Source organism: Protopterus annectens, chromosome 12.part0 (genome assembly GCF_019279795.1).
Source record: "Protopterus annectens isolate FY-2018-M chromosome 12.part0, PAN1.0, whole genome shotgun sequence".
NCBI classification, from domain to species: Eukaryota; Metazoa; Chordata; order Ceratodontiformes; family Protopteridae; genus Protopterus; species Protopterus annectens.
In genome coordinates, this window is record NC_056746.1 from 5,538,604 (window position 1) to 5,557,642 (window position 19,039).

The window sequence follows — 19,039 nt, forward strand, 5'->3', positions numbered from 1 at the left end:
AAACCAGCAGTTACTGGGGATAAATGCTGCTGCCTGGCACCCAGTAGTATGTTGCAGTGTCACAAATGAGAACAAAGCTACATAGAAAGTAACAGCTCAAATATCTACTATACCACTTGGGTTTATTTTGTCACACTCAGAACATTTTTATTTGACAGATAACAGGATATACAAGGGGGATATTGTGGTGAACCATCTATGTACTGTGCCTGGTGGCTCTGCTGCATATTGAGGTACTTCATAGGTGTTCAGTTCTCAGGCTGCTGCTTAGTTGTGAAGCTATGAGCCCATAGCAGGTAGTCTGTTGTGCATCTGTAGGTGAGAGTGTAGTTACGCAGTAGATGTCTCACCAGTACCTCTGTGAGACTGCTTTTTTTGTCCCTTGTGTCTCTCAGCATTGTCAGAGTGGGAAGCTAATCATGTTGGCTGCCACAGGAGGAAGCAGAGACTTGTGATGCGGTTAGGTTCATGTGACACTGCATTTCACTACTGTGGTATACTGTATTCATTGTCTCTTTGTAGGAAATCTTCCTGTGGTGGTGGTGAGGATGATGATGAGCCACAGGCACTTATCCTGCAGCCTGCTATGGCAGGTGAGAGTGCTGGGAATGCCTCCTTAAGGACTTCTGCTCACTTGATTATGTGCTACAGAAGACAACTTACACTGTGGTTGACTGGCTGTATACCTCCATGCCTTTCATGAGTGAATAGCAGATGTTTTTGCCAGGCCCCTGTCATTAGGCCACCAGAGCAGGTTGACTCATCCATCAGCAGCCATTTTCATCTCTTGCATGACATCTGGATCAGACATCCATTTGGGCCAGTTGGAGCTGGCATACTGCCCATGCGCCATCCTTTTACTCCACAAGCCAGCCCTTGCATTTTGTTCACTTCTCCCTGTCGCCATTTATCCACCCTATGTTTTTGTGTAGCCCACGCCTCCTGTTTGTAGTGTGTGATTATCCATCTTTGTTACTTTACTGTTTGTGACCCTATCCCCTCCTGTTTACCTGTCTTTTATATACATATATATATATGATATATATATATATATATATATATATATATATATATATATATATATATATATATATATATACATACACACACATTATGGAGGCAAGCTCTAAACTCTTAGGTGTCAAACATGGAAGTTTAATAGCATTACAGAAAGACCACTGAATCATAAGTCCTATATTTTTCTCTGAGACTCCTTCTCTGTTGTTAAATCTAGATCTTGTATTTCAGACGTTATGAATTTTACAAGTGGCCTGTCCCACAGGTTTTCATTTTTTTTTTTGCTAATTTCTAGTGGCCAACATGTGATCTAGCAAAATTATTTTAGTTCTGATCAGTTACATTAATCCAAAGTCTGAGGGTAATTTCCTAACGTGGCCAAATTCATGCATTTATTTCCTGCAAGACCCAATTTAATAACATGGGGCATTTCCAAAAACACATTATAGAAATCGTCAAGCGTGCCATTTTATACTTCCCAACAGCTTAGATTTAATTTGGGGACTAAACTGTCTGGAGTATAAAAATGTTTAAATGAATGCTGCTGAATTAGTTTTTAGGTCTGCTAGCATGCCTGTGGATTAGTAACACTTTCCTCTGTTTTTGCTGAATTTGTGGCTAGATTTTTTTTTTTCCCTTTTATCAGTCTAAGCCTTTTAGTTTTGGTTGTTTTATATTCCACAAAGTGTCTTGTACAAGTTGTGAGCGGGTTTTAACTTCAGTCTTGTGGTTTTGTTCCTGCCTTGTGTGAAACCACCCATGATGTCCAGTCTCCTGACAGTACATCATTTTAAGTTTTCTAAAATATGTCAATAGTAAGTTAAGATCTTTGCAGGAATCACATTTCTCTCATTAGAATTTCCATTTAATTAGTCCAACACTAAGGAATAGTACTCTGCATCAGCTATTGTAAAGCAGTTTTGGAATTCTAGTCAAATTTAATTTTTTAAACTATAATGTAAAATGTAAGCACACCTGCATTAATATAAAAGAAAAAACATTTAACTTTTTTGTAATTCACGTGCATTATACGTTACATATGTTTTCTTTACAACAGCTCTCATTTAGTCCAACATTACTTAAATTGCTCAATTCCTACCTTGACATTCTAAAACAGAAGGGTGACTGGAAACCCATCAACCCTTTTACTGAGGAGTCCGTATTCTTGCAAGCTTTCCATGCTCAGCAGTCTACTTCCTGGGTGACCCCCCCCCCCCCGCAGATTAATTAATTAAGATCATTATTCAGTGGGCTTGGAAGGTCCCTGACAATGGTGAGCCAATTCCCTGGAGGCCTTTTAAAATTCTTTCCCCTCCAGAAGACCATCCACACTGGTCCAGAGGTTTAGCAGTAGATTCCATGGTTGTGGCGGTGGCCACTAAGAAAGTAGTAGCGGAAGAAAGTTCTACTGTCCATCCTTTGAACAGGGAGTCCCGGACGATAGACAAGGGAAATTAACTTTGCCATATGGTCTCTGAATTACATGGCACATTTTACATGTCTCTTGAGGGACCTGATTACAGAACTGGTCGGGTGCTTTGGCTGAGGTACTATCTGATGAGGTGTGAGACAAGGCCGCTTCTCAGCTGGCCACCCTAGAGTCCATTTCCAACTCCTCCATGCAGTTGATAGCACACACAGCCAAAGGAGCAGCCAGAGCTGCCACTTCAGGCATTATGAGATGTCACGCTTGGATGCAACTGCGTGACTTTGTGGTTCCTTTCAAGTCCTCCTTTGTCAATGCTCCTCTTGACGAATCCTCCCTCTTTGGCTCGCAGGTTAAGGACACATTAGCCAGGTGTGAGAAGGATGGAAAGACTCATCTACCATGGGCATACATTTCTCAACCCCACAGCGATCTTACTCCAGGAATCAAAGGGGTGGGAAAATGTGGTTCAAGAAATCCCAAGGACCTTTTTGGGACACGCGTGCCAAGCAATCCCCCTGGGGCAGATGGGGAAACTCTTCTAGGAGACTCCCCTTTCGAGGCAGAGGGGGTCCGCAAAACCAGGGCTCCAGAGATTCCTTCTCTGGTCAGCCTTACCAGCGCTCCTGAGAAGCAGCCCGATTGCTTGCCTCTGGAGGCAGTCTGAGGATGTTTCTCTCTGCACCATTTGGCCTGGTAATCGATAACATCAGATTCAGGAGTGCAGAGTATAATTATCAGAGGTTATCTAATCCCCTTTGACCTTTACTCCAAACCTGTAAGGCAAATCCCTGACATCCCACCCAGTCAGAGGGATGCAGCAGCATTAGAAGTTAAAAAGCTGATAAATCCCTAGAAGTTAAAAAGCTAATCGGAAAGAGTCATCCAATTAGTCTCACCAGATCAGAGAGGATCCGGATTTTACTCAAGGTTCTTTTTAGTGCCAAAAAAGGCGGGGGGGGGGGCTGGAGACCAATTTTGGATCTCTGTGTACTGAACAAGTTTGTCAAACAAGCAAAATTCTGGATGGTCACGATTTGGTCTATTCTCCCATTCCTGGAGAAGGATGACTGGATGTGCTATGCTCTGTAGATCTCCAGGATGCATATTACTACATAAAGATGGACAGACGATCCAGGAGATGCCTACGCTTCCGGATGAGCCAGTCATTACCAATTTCGAGTACTGCCCTTTGGTCTCTCCACGGTCCCCAGACTGTTTACCAAATGCATGACAGTAGTAGCAGCTTACTTGAGACTACAAGGATTCAGAGAGATGTTCTTCATTCCACATTGCTGCAGTCCTAACCATTGGGTAGTCCGCTGTCCAGTCGGCCCGAATACCAAAGTATATGGCTGACGTCGGTCAAGGCGCATTAGACTGACGTCAGGACGTCAGGGTACTAATGCGCATGACCGACGTCATTTCCTCAGTCTTTTTTGCCGCATGGTCCGATGCAGAAGCAGTTTTGCGAGTGCAGGTTGGCGTTCTGAAATTTTCTGAAGTCGGAGTTTCAGACCGAATCAAAGTTGGCTAAGTACCCCATTGGGGAATATTTTGTTTTTTTCTTGCCTCAGTATTTAACCGGATGTCAGAAAAAGTGAATAACTGTATTTCTTGTGGGAAACAGATACCTCATAGGGATTACCATACCTTGTGTATACCTTGTTTAGGGCCTGAGCACGACGTTGTTGGATGCCGCTCTTGTGCTAGATTTAACAAACGCACTATTAAGAGAAGGTTAGACTGTGCCAGGTTAGTTTTGGGAAGCGTTGTAATTATAAAATGCCGTCGGATGCTCCGAACGACGCTTCGTCCAAAAAGCGCAAGGACAAAGCAGCAAAGCCTAGAGTGGAAGAACCGGCAGTCCCGGACGTCGGTTCTTTAGAAGGCTCAGTGGAGCCGGAGGTTTTGCCAGGAGTTTCTTTGGAGTCTCAGGGAGAGACTTTACTGTTACAGGATGTGTCCTCTCAGGAGGTAGGCCAGGCTGAAGGGGCTTCTCAGGTGGCTGTTCTTCCCTCTCTTCCTAAGGTGGTTAGAGCCTCCCTTCTGTTTCCAAGGCTTCTTTGAGAGGCAGGCCAGGTTTAACTTCAGTGGGGGTTTCTCCTAGCTCTTCAGGATCTTTGCCTAAGAAACATATGCTTAAAATGGCAGAGGATTTGATTACTATGATTAGAGGTTCTATGCCCCCTCCTGATAAGAGGCCTAGGGTGGAGCCTGAGTTTGAGAGTTTTGAGCAGTGTTCGAGGCTTCTGAGTCTTGACTGAAGACTTGCAGGAGTTTCCTCCTTATTCTGATTCTGATGTGGATGATTCTACTCCTTCAGCTTCTCCTCCTGAGGATTTTTCATTTTCAGAGACTCTGCATTCCATGAGGGAGCATTTTAAATGGGAAGGTCAGGATTTCTCTGATTCCAGGAAGAGGCTTAGGGAATTCTTGTTTTACCCCAGCATAGGCCTTTAGCTATACCTCCTGTTCTGAATGTGGTGGAAGATGTTTTGCAGAGGCTTCCCTGAACCCTGATTCTTTGCCTCCTGCCCCAGTTAAACCGGATAGGTACTATAGGGTGCCTGAAGCTCATAAGTATCTTTTTAAGAGTCCTAGGGCAGACCCAGAAACTGTCTCTCAGGGGCCTAAAGGTGTTAAGGCTTCTGTTGTTAAAAATCCTGTTCCTCCTGATAAAGAGGCAAGGGCTTTGGATAGATGGGGAAAGAAGGTGTATACTTCTTCCACTTTAGCCATGAGGGCGTTGAATTGCCAGTTTCACATGTTAAAATATCAAAATTATCTCCTTTCACAATTGAAGTCTAAGGTGGATGCTCTGGCGGAAGGTATTGAGTGTAAAGAGTTGCAGGATTTAGTTCATGTGTCTGAACAGGTGGGTAAGCATTCATTGCAATGTGGTTTTGATGCTGTGCAGGCCTCCTCGAGGGTGGCTGCCACTGGTTCTGTTCTTCGTAGGCACGCCTGGTTGAGGGATCAGAATTTAGCTGAGCATGTTAAGACAAGGATTTTGGATGCTCCTTTACAGTCTGACGTGTTGTTTGGTTCGCCTGTGGAAGCAGTTTTAAAGAAAATGGAGGACAAGGCTAAGTCTATGCAAACTGTTAAAGATTTTTGCAGGTGCAGCCTCCAAGTTTAGTAGAAATTGGACTACTAAGGGATGGACATATCCTGCTTATGATTCCCAGTCTAGGGGTAGGTCTAGACGTGGTAGGGGCAGAGCTCAAGGTTCTTTTAGGCCTAGAACAGGGAGTTCACCTGCTCAGACTTCTGGTGAGGGCAGGGGTCAGTCCTTTCGTAAACAGACCCAATGACCTGCCTTTTCAGCTGCCAGTACATTCTCGTCTGGCAGCACCTTTGGGAGGAAGGCTGGCTCTTTTCAAAGAAAATTGGGATTTAATTACCCAAGACAGATGGGTTTTGGATATCATTCACCACGGTTACAGGTTTTATTTCCATACCTTGCCTCCTTTCAAAGGCATGCCAGACATTCCTCCTCTGCAAAGAAAAGAGGCTCACAAGCAAATTTCTCTGTTACTCCAAATAGGGGCCATTCAGCCAGTCCCTGTGCCAGAAAGGGGCCTAGGATTTTATTCTCGCCTGTTCCTAGTACCAAAGAAGGGGGATACGTGGAGACCAATTTTGGATTTATCTATCCTCAACACTTATCTGGACATTCCCAAGTTCAAAATGTTGACGCTACAACAGCTTTTACCTCTGCTGGGCAAAGATCACTGGATGGTAACTTTAGATCTCAAGGAGGCTTACCTTCATGTGCCTATCAGACTAAGTTGCAGGAAGTATCTGCGTGTTCGAGCTGGAAATTCCCATTATCAGTTCTCTGCATTGCCCTTTGGCTTATCTACTGCGCCCAGAGTATTCACAAAGGTTCTGGCTCCAGTGATAGCTTACTTCAGGCTAAAAGGAATTCAAATCTATCCTTACTTGGACGACTGCCTGATTCTGGCTCAAGAAAAGGAAGAACTTTTACAGCATTTGGAATATGTGATAGCAGTGCTAAGATGCCTAGGGTATTCTGTGAACGAAATAAAGTCCAGTCTAGTACCCTCTCAAGACATGTGCTTTCTGGGTGTGAGACTGAATACAGCAGCCCAGATGGCCTTTTTAACCCCGGACAAACAAAAGAATCTTTCCATTTACTTCCATCAACTATCTCTTCAGTCCGGGCTGACTGCAAGGACAGTCCTTCAAGCCTTAGGGTTCATGGCATCTTGTATTCTGGTGCTTCCCAATGCCAAACTGCATATGAGGAAGCTGCAATGGTATCTCAAAAATGTATGGACACAGCACTGCCAGGATTTGGACACTGTCATTCAAATAATACCTTGCATTCAAAAGGAATTTTTGTGGTGGGCTCAGGAATGTCACCTAAACAAGGGACTCTCTGTGACCCGGCCAGAGGCGAGTCAGATTCTAACGACAGATGCCTCAGACATAGCTTGGGGAGCTCATCTGAATGGAAAGTGGATAACAAGACAAGTGGCCTGCCAGACTACAGCATCTACATATCAACATGAAGGAGATGTTAGCAGTCCAGTTTGCATTAATGGCTTTCAAGGAGTTACTTCTTCCAGGGCAGGTGTTGATTCTAACAGACAACACAACTGTCATGTGGTACATCAACAAACAAGGGGGAACACATTCTTACCCTCTATGCAGGCAAGCAATGATTTTATGGGAGACTGCGCTCAGCTTGCGACTAACTCTTCAGGCAAGGTTTCTGCCGGGAGCACAGAACTCCTTAGCAGATGTGTTAAGCAGGCAAATCATGGATCCCCACGAGTGGAAACTGGATCTTCATGTATTTCGAAATTGACAGTGTCATGGGGAACTCCAGACATAGATCTGTTCGCTTCTCCACTAAACCACCAGCTGCCAAAGTTTTGCACGAAAAGGTTTCATCACACAGCTTGGAAAGTGGATGCTCTTTCTTTCAGTTGGAAAAATCTTCATGTGTATGCCTTTCCACCTCTGCCTCTTCTCCCAAAGGTACTCCTAAAGGTCAGACAAGACAAGCCAAGGATGATTTTAATAGCTCCAGATTGGCCTCGCAACACTGGTACCCATTACTGAGGAGTCTGGTAAGGAAGCCTCCATGGCCTTTACCTTTGATTCCACACCTATTGTCTCAGAGGGACGGTCATCTACTCAATGTCAAGCTTCACTCTCTTCATCTAACAGCCTGGCATATTCTGTTTTGAAACACAGCAGGTCTCAACTTCCTCAACAAGTTTTGAATGTGATTATGGAAGCCAGAAGACCTAGTACAAGGAAAGTGTACGCAGAAAAATGGAAGAGATTTTTATTTTGGAGTGCAGCAAAGAATTTGGAGATTTCTGAGCCTAATTTGAGTGTGGCTCTTCAATATCTTACTGAGTTATTGGACAAAGGTTTGTCTTTCTCTTCCATTAAGATTCATGCTGCAGCAATTTCAGCTCACTATGATTGTGACCCACCATTGTTTTCGCATCCTTTGTTCAAGCAATTTCTTAGAGGGCAAAGAATATAAGACCCCCACGTAGAGCTTCTACTCCTGCTTGGGATCTCAATTTTGTGTTGGAGAAACTTACTCTACAACCTTTTGAGCCTCGGCTACTGCTGACTTGAAATACTTGTCATGGAAGACTGCTTTTTGTTGGCCATTACTTCTGCAAGAAGGGTTTCTGAATTGCAGGCCCTTATGGCGGTAGACCCTTTTTTGATTTTCCATAAGGATAGGGTATCATTACGTACTAATCCTTCTTTTATGCCTAAGGTGGTTTCTAGTGTGGCTTTAAACCAAACTATTCATTTGCCTACTTTCTATGCAGATCCCCAAAATAAGGGGAAAAGATTTTGCACACTTTAGATGTACACAGGCAGTTGCGTTATTATTTAAGCAGGACTAAGGATTTTAGGCAGTCTCAGCAGTTGTTTATTTCTTTTGCTTTGAGTTCTCAGGGCAAGCCTGTGTCAAAACAAACTATTTCTAAGTGGATTGGGTTTTGCATTGCATTTTGTTATTCCCATCATGGCAAGGAGATTCCAGCTGGGATTAGGCCTCATTCCACTAGGGCTACTGCCACTTCAACAGCATTTCTAAGGGAGTGGCAACTAAGGATATTTTGGAGGCAGCTACTTGGAGTTCGTGCATACTTTCTCTAAGCATTACCACCTTCCTCTCTACTCTAAATCTAGGGCTGGTTTTGCCACAGCTATTTTGCAAGGCATGTTGACAGCTCCTGCTTCCTTATGATTTGCCAGCCTCCCTTACCTCTGCTTTGGGATTCTACCCAATGGTTAGGACTGCAGCAATGTGGAATGAAGAACATAGTACAGTTTTGTACCTACCATAAATGTAGATGTTCGAGGATCCACATTGCTACAGTCCAATTTACCCTCCCTCCTTCCCCTCTGTGTTTAGGGGTGGTTGTGTGGGTGAGGTTATACTCTTGTAATTTTGTATATATTGTACTTATTTTTGGTGCAGGAGTGTTTGGTGTTTTTGGTTTTGGCCTTGTCTTTTTAGGGTCTTCTGACATCTGGGGCAAGAAAAGACTGAGGATATGACGTCGGTCATGCGCATTAGTACCCTGACGTCCTGACGTCAGTCTAATGCGCCTTGACCGACGTCAGCCATATACTTTGGTATTCGGGCCGACTGGACAGCGGACTACCCAATGGTTAGGACTGCAGCAATGTGGATCCTCGAACATCTTGGTAGGTACAAAACTGTACTTTTCCCTTCCTGGATGATTGTCTTCTTACCGCCCCAGCCAGGAGTCCTCTCCACCAATCCCTATCCTACACCCAACATCTGGTAAGAAATCTAGGAATCTCCACAAACTTAGACCAGTCAAAGTTGGTTCCGACTCAAAACGTAGAGTTCATTGGGGCAAATTTCGATACAGTCTCCTGCACTGCTGCCCTACCTCTACACAGACTTCAAAAACTAAGGTCTCCGCTTCAGATAGTACTATCTCGAAACGTGGTTCCTGCTCGACACGTCCTGCAACTATTGGGCTCCATGGCAGTGATAATCCCTCTAGTACCTCTAGCAAGACTCCAGAGGAGGATACTCCAATGGCTACAATCATGTCATTGGTCCCTCGTAACACAACCAGTGTCTTACCCAATGTGCATTACAGACCATTGCAAACCGGATCTAATTTGGTGGATGAAGCCAGAAGAAGATTTGTGGTGTCGACCCTTCTTCCCCGCCCAGCCCAATGCCGCAGTGACCACGGATGCTTCCCTGATGGGGTGGTGGGGGCATTTTCAAGGAAGGATTGTCCAAGGCACTTGGTCCCCCCATAGAGGCCAAATTACCTGTCAGTGTCCTAGAACTGAGTGCGGTACTCTTAGCATTGCAAACATTCCAGTCAGCTCTCCCGTCTGGAACAGTTGCTATCCAATCAGACAATATGTCAGTAGTCTGCAAGTAGCAAGGTGGAACCAGATCCTATCCCTTGTGCTGGGAAGCCCTAAGAGTGTGACAATGGGTGATAGTTTCCAACCGCTTTCTACTAGCAATGCACATTCCCACGAATTCCAGTCTTATTGCAGACAAACTGAACAGGAATATTCTGCTTCCTCACTAGTGGTCCCTCAACCCTGTAGTAGCGACTCAAATTTTTCGTCGTTGGGGACAGCCTTGCTGTGACCTATTTGCCTCCCCCTTAAACCACAATTGCAGCAGCTTCTTCGCCCTAATTCCCCCACAGGGAGTGTCGCCGAGAGATGCTATGATTCACGATTGGCCCCTAGGTCTACTGTATGCCCCCCATTCCACTCATACTGCAGTTCCTGACAAAAGTGCAATGGCTGAGAAGCAAAGTCATTGTCATTACTCCCTACTGACCCCATCAAGTTTGGTTCCCCCTGCTATGGCCTCACCTGATTTACCGCCTGTGGATCCTGGACCCAACCCCAGGACTTTTATCTCATCCACAAGGTTTGGTTTATCCCAGCCTGCACAACCTCAAGCTGACAGCTTGGTTTCCCCACTTTCTGTGATTGCCAGGCAAACAAGTCTATCTTCACTTGTCCGAAATATCGTTTTGGCTTCCCATAAACCCTCCACCAGAAAACTCTACCACAGCAAATGGACAAGGTTTGTTATTTGGGCTAAACCCCTTCACAATGCCAGTTCATACTGTTTTGGACTACCTTGTTAACTCCTCTCCATGCAGGAGCAGCAGCCTCAACTGTTATTGTACACCTTGTAGCCATTTCCAATTTTCATAACCGCTTTAACGACTCTTCTCTTGTGACCCACCATCTTTGTAAGACCTTTATGAAAGGAGTCCTACACCTCAGACCACCTATTAGAACTCCAACTGAACTATGGAATTTTACCTTGGTTCTACAGTGTTTAACCTGTCCACCCTTCAATTCTTCTGTAACCTGTCCACCCTTCGATTCTTCTGATGCATGCGATATAAAGTTCTTATCCTGGAAAACCCTATTCTTACTAGCCATCACCTCAGCTAGGAGGGTATCAGAGTTTCAGGCTTTGAGTGTTAACCATCCTTATTTGATTTTACACAAGGAAAGAGTATCGCTTCAAACTAACCTTTCCTTCTTACCCAAGGTTATCTCAAATTTGACCTTAAACCAGACCATTGATTTACCAGTCTTTTTTCCAAATCTTTCGAATAGAGGTGAATACCAGTTGTACCTGTTATAGACGTACATAGACAGCTACGTCTTTATTTAGACAGAACTAAACCCTTCAGAAAGTCGGACCAGCTCTTCATTGCCTTCTCAGGCCCTAGACTGGATATAGCGGTTTCTAAAGTCACCTTATCAAAATGGCTGAGACTGCACTACCTTTATCTACATTCTGAACCCGTTATCTTTACCTGCTACAGTAAAAGCTCATTACACCAGGTCTGTGTCCACTTCCGTGGCTTTTCACTCCAGAACTTCTATGGATGACCTCTGTGCCGCGGCCTCTTGGGCATCCCCTCATACCTTTATCACACAATACAAATTGGATATGTCCTCCATGGAAAGAGCATCCCTCAGTGGTGCTCAGGAGGATCCTTCCATAGGGCCACCCAGGACAAAAGTAGCTGGGGACCCTGTACTTACTATATGTAAGGAATGTATGAAGATTTACAACATCAGATAAAGAAGTTATGTCTTACCATAATGTTCCATCTGTGTTGTAAATCTTCATATATTACTTGCTCCCCGCCCTTTATCCCTCTACCTAATGACTCCTGGTGGATCATTTGGTCCTGTCTGCCTGATAAGCTATGTGCTCAGATAGGGCCTGCATTGTCTCCATTATTTCTACTGTCTTTACTGGGTGGGCAAACTTGATCTGAAGAGGAGGAGGAGATGGGGCACTATGGGTAGGACTGCTCAAGAGTTTTTGGTTGGCGCGAGCTTGTGTATTGGCCGGATCGGTTCCAAGGACGGAACCAAGGTCCTATATGTAAGGAATGTATGAAGATCTACAACACAGGGGGAACATTATGGCAAGACACTGCTTGTGTTTAACATGAGCCATAACTGTGCAACTCTAAAATTTCCTTTCATATCAGGTCATCCTAATACACCTTGTTCTTTTGGATGAATCAACTCATCCCACTTAACTCTTCGCTTTTCTTCTTCTAGATAAATTTCTTCAACTCTCTGTTATTGTCCACACCTTTTCCTCTGGCTGATAAAAAAAAGTCTGACTTGTATAGTGACTAACAATTTCAGTGCTTGTATTTTGCAATCCATATTAGTAAACGAGCTTTCATTTTCTCAGTTTTTATATTATTCTTTGTTTGTTTAATCTCTCTCCACATATCCTTAATTGCCATAACAAAACCCTTTACTTCTAAATAGGTCATCATAGGCCCTCATAAGTATGGGTATTACTGAACCAGTTCATGAGTGAGTACATAATTTACTGCTGTAGCCTTTGTTTTATAGGTTCATAAGTAGGTACTAGCTATCGGCCCAAGGGCCTACGTAAGCCTATCCAACAAGGTTCCCTGGCTTATGCCACCCAAGAAAGTTATTTTCCTGTGCCACTGTCGAGCAGACACACAGAAGTGATCTCCGGGGTGTATTTCCTATTTCCCATCCACTCATCAAGATTTTTCTTGAGTGCTAATGAAGAACTTTGCTTGACATAGATGGGTAGCCTGTTCCAGAGTATGGGAAGTCTCTGGGACTGGAATTTATCCCTCCAGCATGTCCTGTTTATTGTGGTGACAAGGTTTAGGTCCCTAGAGCCTGTAGCTCAGAGGGATTGGGATTTCTTTAGGTGTAGCATGTCCAACATCTCTGGGTTTGACATAGCTTTATATGGTAGGCAGAGATCACCTCTGAGTAGGCGATATGCTATGGAGTAAAGCTGGAGGTTTTTTTTAGATGGTCAGTGTAGGGCATTTGTTTGAGGCCAGTAATCCTCTTTTTGTGAGGTACTTCTGTGGCCTTTCCAGCTGCTGCAGATGTCTTGTGAGGTACATTCCAAAAGGGGCATTGTACTCTATAATGGGTCTAATGAGTGTCTAGTAGAGGAACAATGACCTTTTTTTTCCCTGGATGAGAACCCTTTTACGATGTGTGTCACATAGAAGGACTTCCCGACTACTGTGGCGATGTGACTATCAAAGGAGAGACTACTGTCCACCTGGGTCCCAAGGTCTCTTATCTTCATTTTGGAATATAACCTTAATTATGTAAAACTGTTTGTGAGATGTACTTTCTAGATTTATCAAGTACAAAATAACTGCAAATTGAGCCAGTTGTTTTATTACTGCCATACCAATTATATCCTTGAATGTCAGAGTCCCTTATTTCCTTTGCCGTTGGCTCTAAATATCACACAAATGAACTCTGTAATTGCTGATCCTAATCTAAAGTTTCTTTATCTGAAGCCTGGGTTTCTGACTTTGCGATAGAGCTCTTACTGCAACCCTGTTAACAGAGGTTTGATTGGCAGCCTTGACACTGGAGGAGCTAGGGAGGGATACGACTGAAGGGGTATTGTCCACTCTCCTCTCATGGAGAAATATAATTTTCTCTGAACACTGGGAAAACCACTTCAGTGGTTGAGGGGATGGTGATTGCTTGCTGTTAACATTCCTTGCAGAAGTGAGGGGCAAATGGCACAGAAAGACCATTGCATGTTCCCTTTAACTCTACAAAGCAGGCAGCCACTGGGGAAAGGGAGAACTCTTGTGCCAGTACATAAATGGTGGCCCCTCTTGACCCTTGCCATTGTGATGGGGAACATGTTAATTTGTCAGGGAGAAGGCTAATAGACTGGCAGTAGGAGGCAAAGATTTTTTTAATTTTGCAAAAATATAGTGGAAAATTGGCAATTATTTTAGGTTATGGAATGCTCCTGTGTAAAAGCTTGGATATAATTTTTTCTCCTACTCCTTTTCTCTGCTTTCTACTTGCACACTAATTTGTCTATATAATAAGGAGCTCTTTAACCTGATTAACAATTTCATTCTTTGGTTAAATTATCATCCTTAATTTAAAGATAACTTGTCGAGCATAAACAGTTTATAACCACAAAAGCCACACCGGCCACTGGAGAAAAATAAAATGAACTGACCCAAACTTTAGCGTTAAACAGTTTTTTTTTATTCTGCTTTCATCAACAGACTTCCTCAGAATACTCCATTAACCTTCACTCAACATCTTGTATATATACCTTAAAATAATCTAACGATAACTTCCTTAGAAATGTTAAAACCCCAAGTTTTGTCTTGATTTTTTTTTAGCAAAGAGATTAAAAGTTTAATTTGTTTTTAAGTTAAAGGGATAGCTTAGTACGGCATGTAAAATATTGCAGAACTGTAGGAATCGGTCAGGGGAGGTTAGAAAGGATTGGGATGAGATTGGATAAGCAGTTCATAAGTAAAGGAAAGGTATATGTAAGGCTCCCAAATATGCACTAAAGTGTTTGCATAAGCATTTTTTATACCCCAAACAGACTCCAAAGAATGTTTCTTCACGTAGATTGTAAATGTTGGAGGTGTGATGGGGAAGAGTGTGTTAATTGGGAACATTATATTTGGGAGTGTAATAGTTCACAGAGTTTAAAAATTCCCGGCAGACTACTCCTGTTAGAAATACTTGATAAGCAGATTGGTGCAAGTAAGGAAATGACTCTCTCGAGCTGTGATGCAGAAATGGAATTGGATAGCCTTAGTAAGACCTTGCTAAATTTAATTCTGGTGGCTGCCAAAAAAGCAAGCACTAGAAAATGGAAATCTGAGTGTAAACCAACCATACTAGAAGTAGTGAATATATTAACCGAGATAAAAGAACTGGAAGTGTGATCTTCAGAAAAAGGAAGGAGCAAATTGCATAGAAACAAATGGGAATTGTGGGAACAATGCATGCAAAATAATGTTTTGGAGGAGGAAAGAGGTTTAAGGGAAGGCAGGAATTGGATAAGTGATATGTAATGTTTGCAGATGAATGTCGGTATGTTTTTTTCTTTTATGTAAATGTAGTGATCTTGTTTACAAAAAAAAATCAAACTGTAGTAATAGAAACATTTCCAGATATTGGTACAACCCCCTGTTTATAGTTTTCATATTTTTTCATGTACGTAAAATTGTGTTGACCTCTCCAGACCTGGTAGCACCAGACACTTGTCCTGGAAAAACTGTAAACCTGACGTTAAAGCTGGAGAAATTGTGAAAGTGTGCGTAAAACTGAACCTACTGTAAAAGTAATGTAATCTTTTCTTCCAGTAATTACTAACATTCTGATTTTTATACTTGTCTAGAGTATGGAAATTACAACTGTGCAACAACCTTTGGATTTCTTCCGCAAGATGAACTTGTATGTGATATATTTGTAGAGTTGTTGATATAATCAACAAAATGATTTTAATGTACATTGGATGAACAAAGCAAAAAAAAAAAAACCCACCACCCAATGATCCTGCAGACTACCTCCCCTCCTGTAAGTGTAAAACTCCATTCCAGTTGAGTGAGGGGGGGGGGGTCGTAACTCCAAGGATAAATCTTCAAAAAAAGTGTGAGGGTTGTGCTCTGACCTCCTTGGATAACTGGAAAATGAATAGCACTTGCATATAAATGTAGTAATATGACAGGAAAAATAAATTTAGACTTGAGGCACAGAGAAAATGTTTTTTTAAACAGCTGTAGATGTTTTTTTCTTCCTAACGCATCATAAGGATTATCTGGGAGAATAGAAAGTTGTAGCTGTGACCCTCCTTACTTTGACTGCTTCTTGCAAAATTATATTCTGCTGAGATAGTGACATAAATTTAATTAAGCCTGGTCTGTTAACACCCACCTTAGAGATACCAACTCAATGAACAATGTCTGTAAGAAAGGGGAGGCCACCTCATATAAATCTTTAGAATGCAATGTAGCAGAATTTGTTGAAAGATATAGCCAGAATTGATGAGAATACCAATGTTTTGAGAAACCAGTTAATCTAAACTTGGGTCTAGATTCTAGATTTTAGTCTTTGAATGTTGTCTTTCAAGCCCTTTCACTTTTCTGTTTAAAAAAAAAAAAAAAAAAAAACGAAAATTGTGATACAAGTTTGCTTATTTATTGTGGGGGGTGGCCTGAAGTTGCTTAGTACAATCTCTTAATTTTTTTAAATCCAAAATGTCCGCTACTAAATAGCACTTAAACTGCTTGGCTGTAATTGTTTGATTTGATTTCCAAAACTCTACCCAGCTCTCTGCGTTTTAATTCGGACCTCATTTGATATGGTATATAGAAACAAAGTCGATGGTGAAATATTTGACTCTGATGTATAAATTCTTGGAGAATAAATAGCCATACCTGGTTCAGCAAAGTTTTAGCTGTTGACCATCTGGTATCCAGTTGCCAAGCTTGGGTTACCAAGCGAAAGCCAGTAACCTGGCAAACATCAACTACGGATTACTACACACTCAATATAGGTTCATTGATAGGACAGAGCTTGGAAGTGGATGGCATGATGATAAGGTTGTCTATTTCCAGGAAACAAGATGGAAGGGCTGTACAGCAAAGCCACTTGGCTTGTGATCCAGGGTCTGTTACTTAGGGGGACAAATGGTGTGGCAATTGTGAGTGAGAGACTTCAGAAGACAGTATTGGATATTAACAGAATTAGTGATTGACTCATGGTAGTAAGGATGAGGCTGTATTCATAATCTCAACCTGTGCCCCTACAGCAGGGTTTGTGATAGAATTGAAAAATGTGGATTCAGGCAGCAGTTACAGGGCCTACTAGATAAAGCAGAAAAAATAGTTGGCGTTGATTAGTGGTGGACCTGAATGCTCTTTGGGATAGATTGAACTGCATATGAGGACTTCATAGGTGGAGCAGCAGGAGTAAAGTAATGAGGCCATTCTAGACTTTATTTTGTCTGACAGATGGCTTGATGGTGACAAACGCATGGATCTGCTAGAGAAAGTCACAAGACCATGTACAGGAATGGTAAAAGTATATCTTTTTGTATTTACATTTTACAGCTTTTGTGTTTCTCTTTAGGCTTCTGAAACTGCACACCTTGAAGAGCAGTTGCAGGGATGGGGAGAAGTAATTCTTGCTGCAGACAGAGTGCTCCGTTGGGAGAGACACTTGTTTCCAGCTGCAACCATTGGTGCAGTGTCTTTCATTTTTCTGTAAGTATTTTACAATTTTTTTTATATTTTTGGTTACTTTGATTGTATGTAACTAGATTAAGGTGTTGCCTTTCAGACATCAGGCTGAAAGGCATACTTGTAGAAAGCTGACCCACTACAATTAAACCTCTCACCTTGGCTTTGAATACAAACTATGCCTTCTGCCTTACTCTCCTTTTCCTCTGGAAACTAGACGTAGAAGGACATCCCTTGCATATTACCTAGACAAAATTTTACTTGGACGGTGTTACCTACCTACTTAAGGCCTTGGTAGTGCACAGTCTCTCTCTATTACTGATTACTTCTCAGTAGACCAACCACTCTGTGGCTCTACCCGCTCCGTTCACCCTGTGGGTTCATTCCGCTCCCCTACCCCCAATTCTCACCCACTCCCAGTGGTCCTAGATTTATACTACCTAGACCACTCCCATCCCACACACCAACCACTATACATACACAGCCACACCCCTCCTTTATCTACACACTTACTCAAAGCCGCCTTGTAGTATTTCTCACCTATCCAATACCTTATACCAATTAGGATTATTTCCCATTTGAGTAACCTTAACCTACTCATTATACCTTTATTATATTCTTTATCCATCCTCACCCCCACTCACCTGCATCATTAAGCTCTTCAGTATGTCTAAGGTAACCAAAGCCATCACAACCAAACTAACATTTCTAACATGTATATCTGTCCTCACCTCCTTTGAAAAACTAACCTATTACCAATTTAATTACTCTCCAAAACAAACGGCTATATTAACCCTGACCCACACCCATACTCAAATAAATATCACTTCCAGTCAAAGCTACATGCTAGCCAAATACCATAGACTCTCTCACATATTAAATACAACAAACTCACACAGTAAAGAAAGTAAAATATCTAATGAGCCGTACATACACCCCTACTCGAAGACTAAAAAATCCCTCCTTGAAAGATGGTGACATCCAGGCCCAACCAATGTCTGCATAGTCAAAACTACCAGCCCCTATCCCATACTCCTTGTTATCCACCCCAACCCTCCCAATTCTTTCCTAATAGAACATCTTAATATCCGCAGTATTAATAACAAAATAGCCCATCTTCATGCCCTTTTAGATATTTACTCCTTTGACGTCTTCTGCCTCACAGAAACTTGGTTAAAACCTGAAACTAAAGACAACGAATTCGTCCACCTAGGATCTAATATATTGAGACAATACCGTATTAAACGTAAGTGTGGGGGAGTTGCAATCTTGTATAAAGATAGACTTCAGATCTCCTCTTTACCTTATAACCCACCTCAAGAAAACCGTGCAGAAATCCTTCTCTCCAAATTTCAAATCAACCCCAGCAAATCATTATATATCATCTGTATCTATCTTCCTCCTTGTAACAATACCAATACTATCGAGGATATCTGTAGCTGGGTGTGCTGTACTTACCCACAAGAAACAATAATACTAGGTGACTTCAACACTGACTGAAAAACTGTCAATGCTGAAAATCCCATATTAATCTTCATGGCTTTAGTCAAACAATTACTTGCACCTTAGATTGGATTCTTACTAATAATCATAAACTTATAAGGCAGGAACTCTGCCTGATGATGTAAGTGATCACACTTTGACTTGCATTATAAGGCAAAAGAATGATATTTCTAACCCCCCCCCACTTATAGGATTTCACGGACCAACAAACACTTTAACCCAGTACTGTTTCAAAATTAACTAAGTGCCTGTTTAAAATCCCTCCCACTTGATGAGGCTGCTAAACATTTCAACTCCAAATTCTTAGCCAGCCTCGATAGGCATGCTCCTAAACGTTCCATCAGAATGAAGACCAAACCAGCCCCCTGGCTTTCTAAGGAAACTAGACAAAAAATGCTGCTTAGAAACAAATCATGGGCTAAATGGAGAGCTACCAAAACTCTCTGACCAACAAAACTTTAGGCAGCTTAGAAATACTACAAAAAAG

At 42.4% G+C, this 19,039-nt stretch overlaps 1 protein-coding gene across 1 annotated transcript in view; it reads left to right on the forward strand.

The window, feature by feature from the left end:
* ARL6IP1 (ADP ribosylation factor like GTPase 6 interacting protein 1) overlaps positions 1-19,039 on the forward strand; it is a 301,643-nt gene that overhangs the window by 10,651 nt on the left and 271,953 nt on the right. Inside the window, exon 2 of the mRNA XM_044089045.1 lies at positions 16,940-17,073. Coding sequence (XP_043944980.1) covers positions 16,940-17,073 — 134 coding nt within the window. The remainder of the gene's footprint in view (positions 1-16,939; positions 17,074-19,039) is intronic.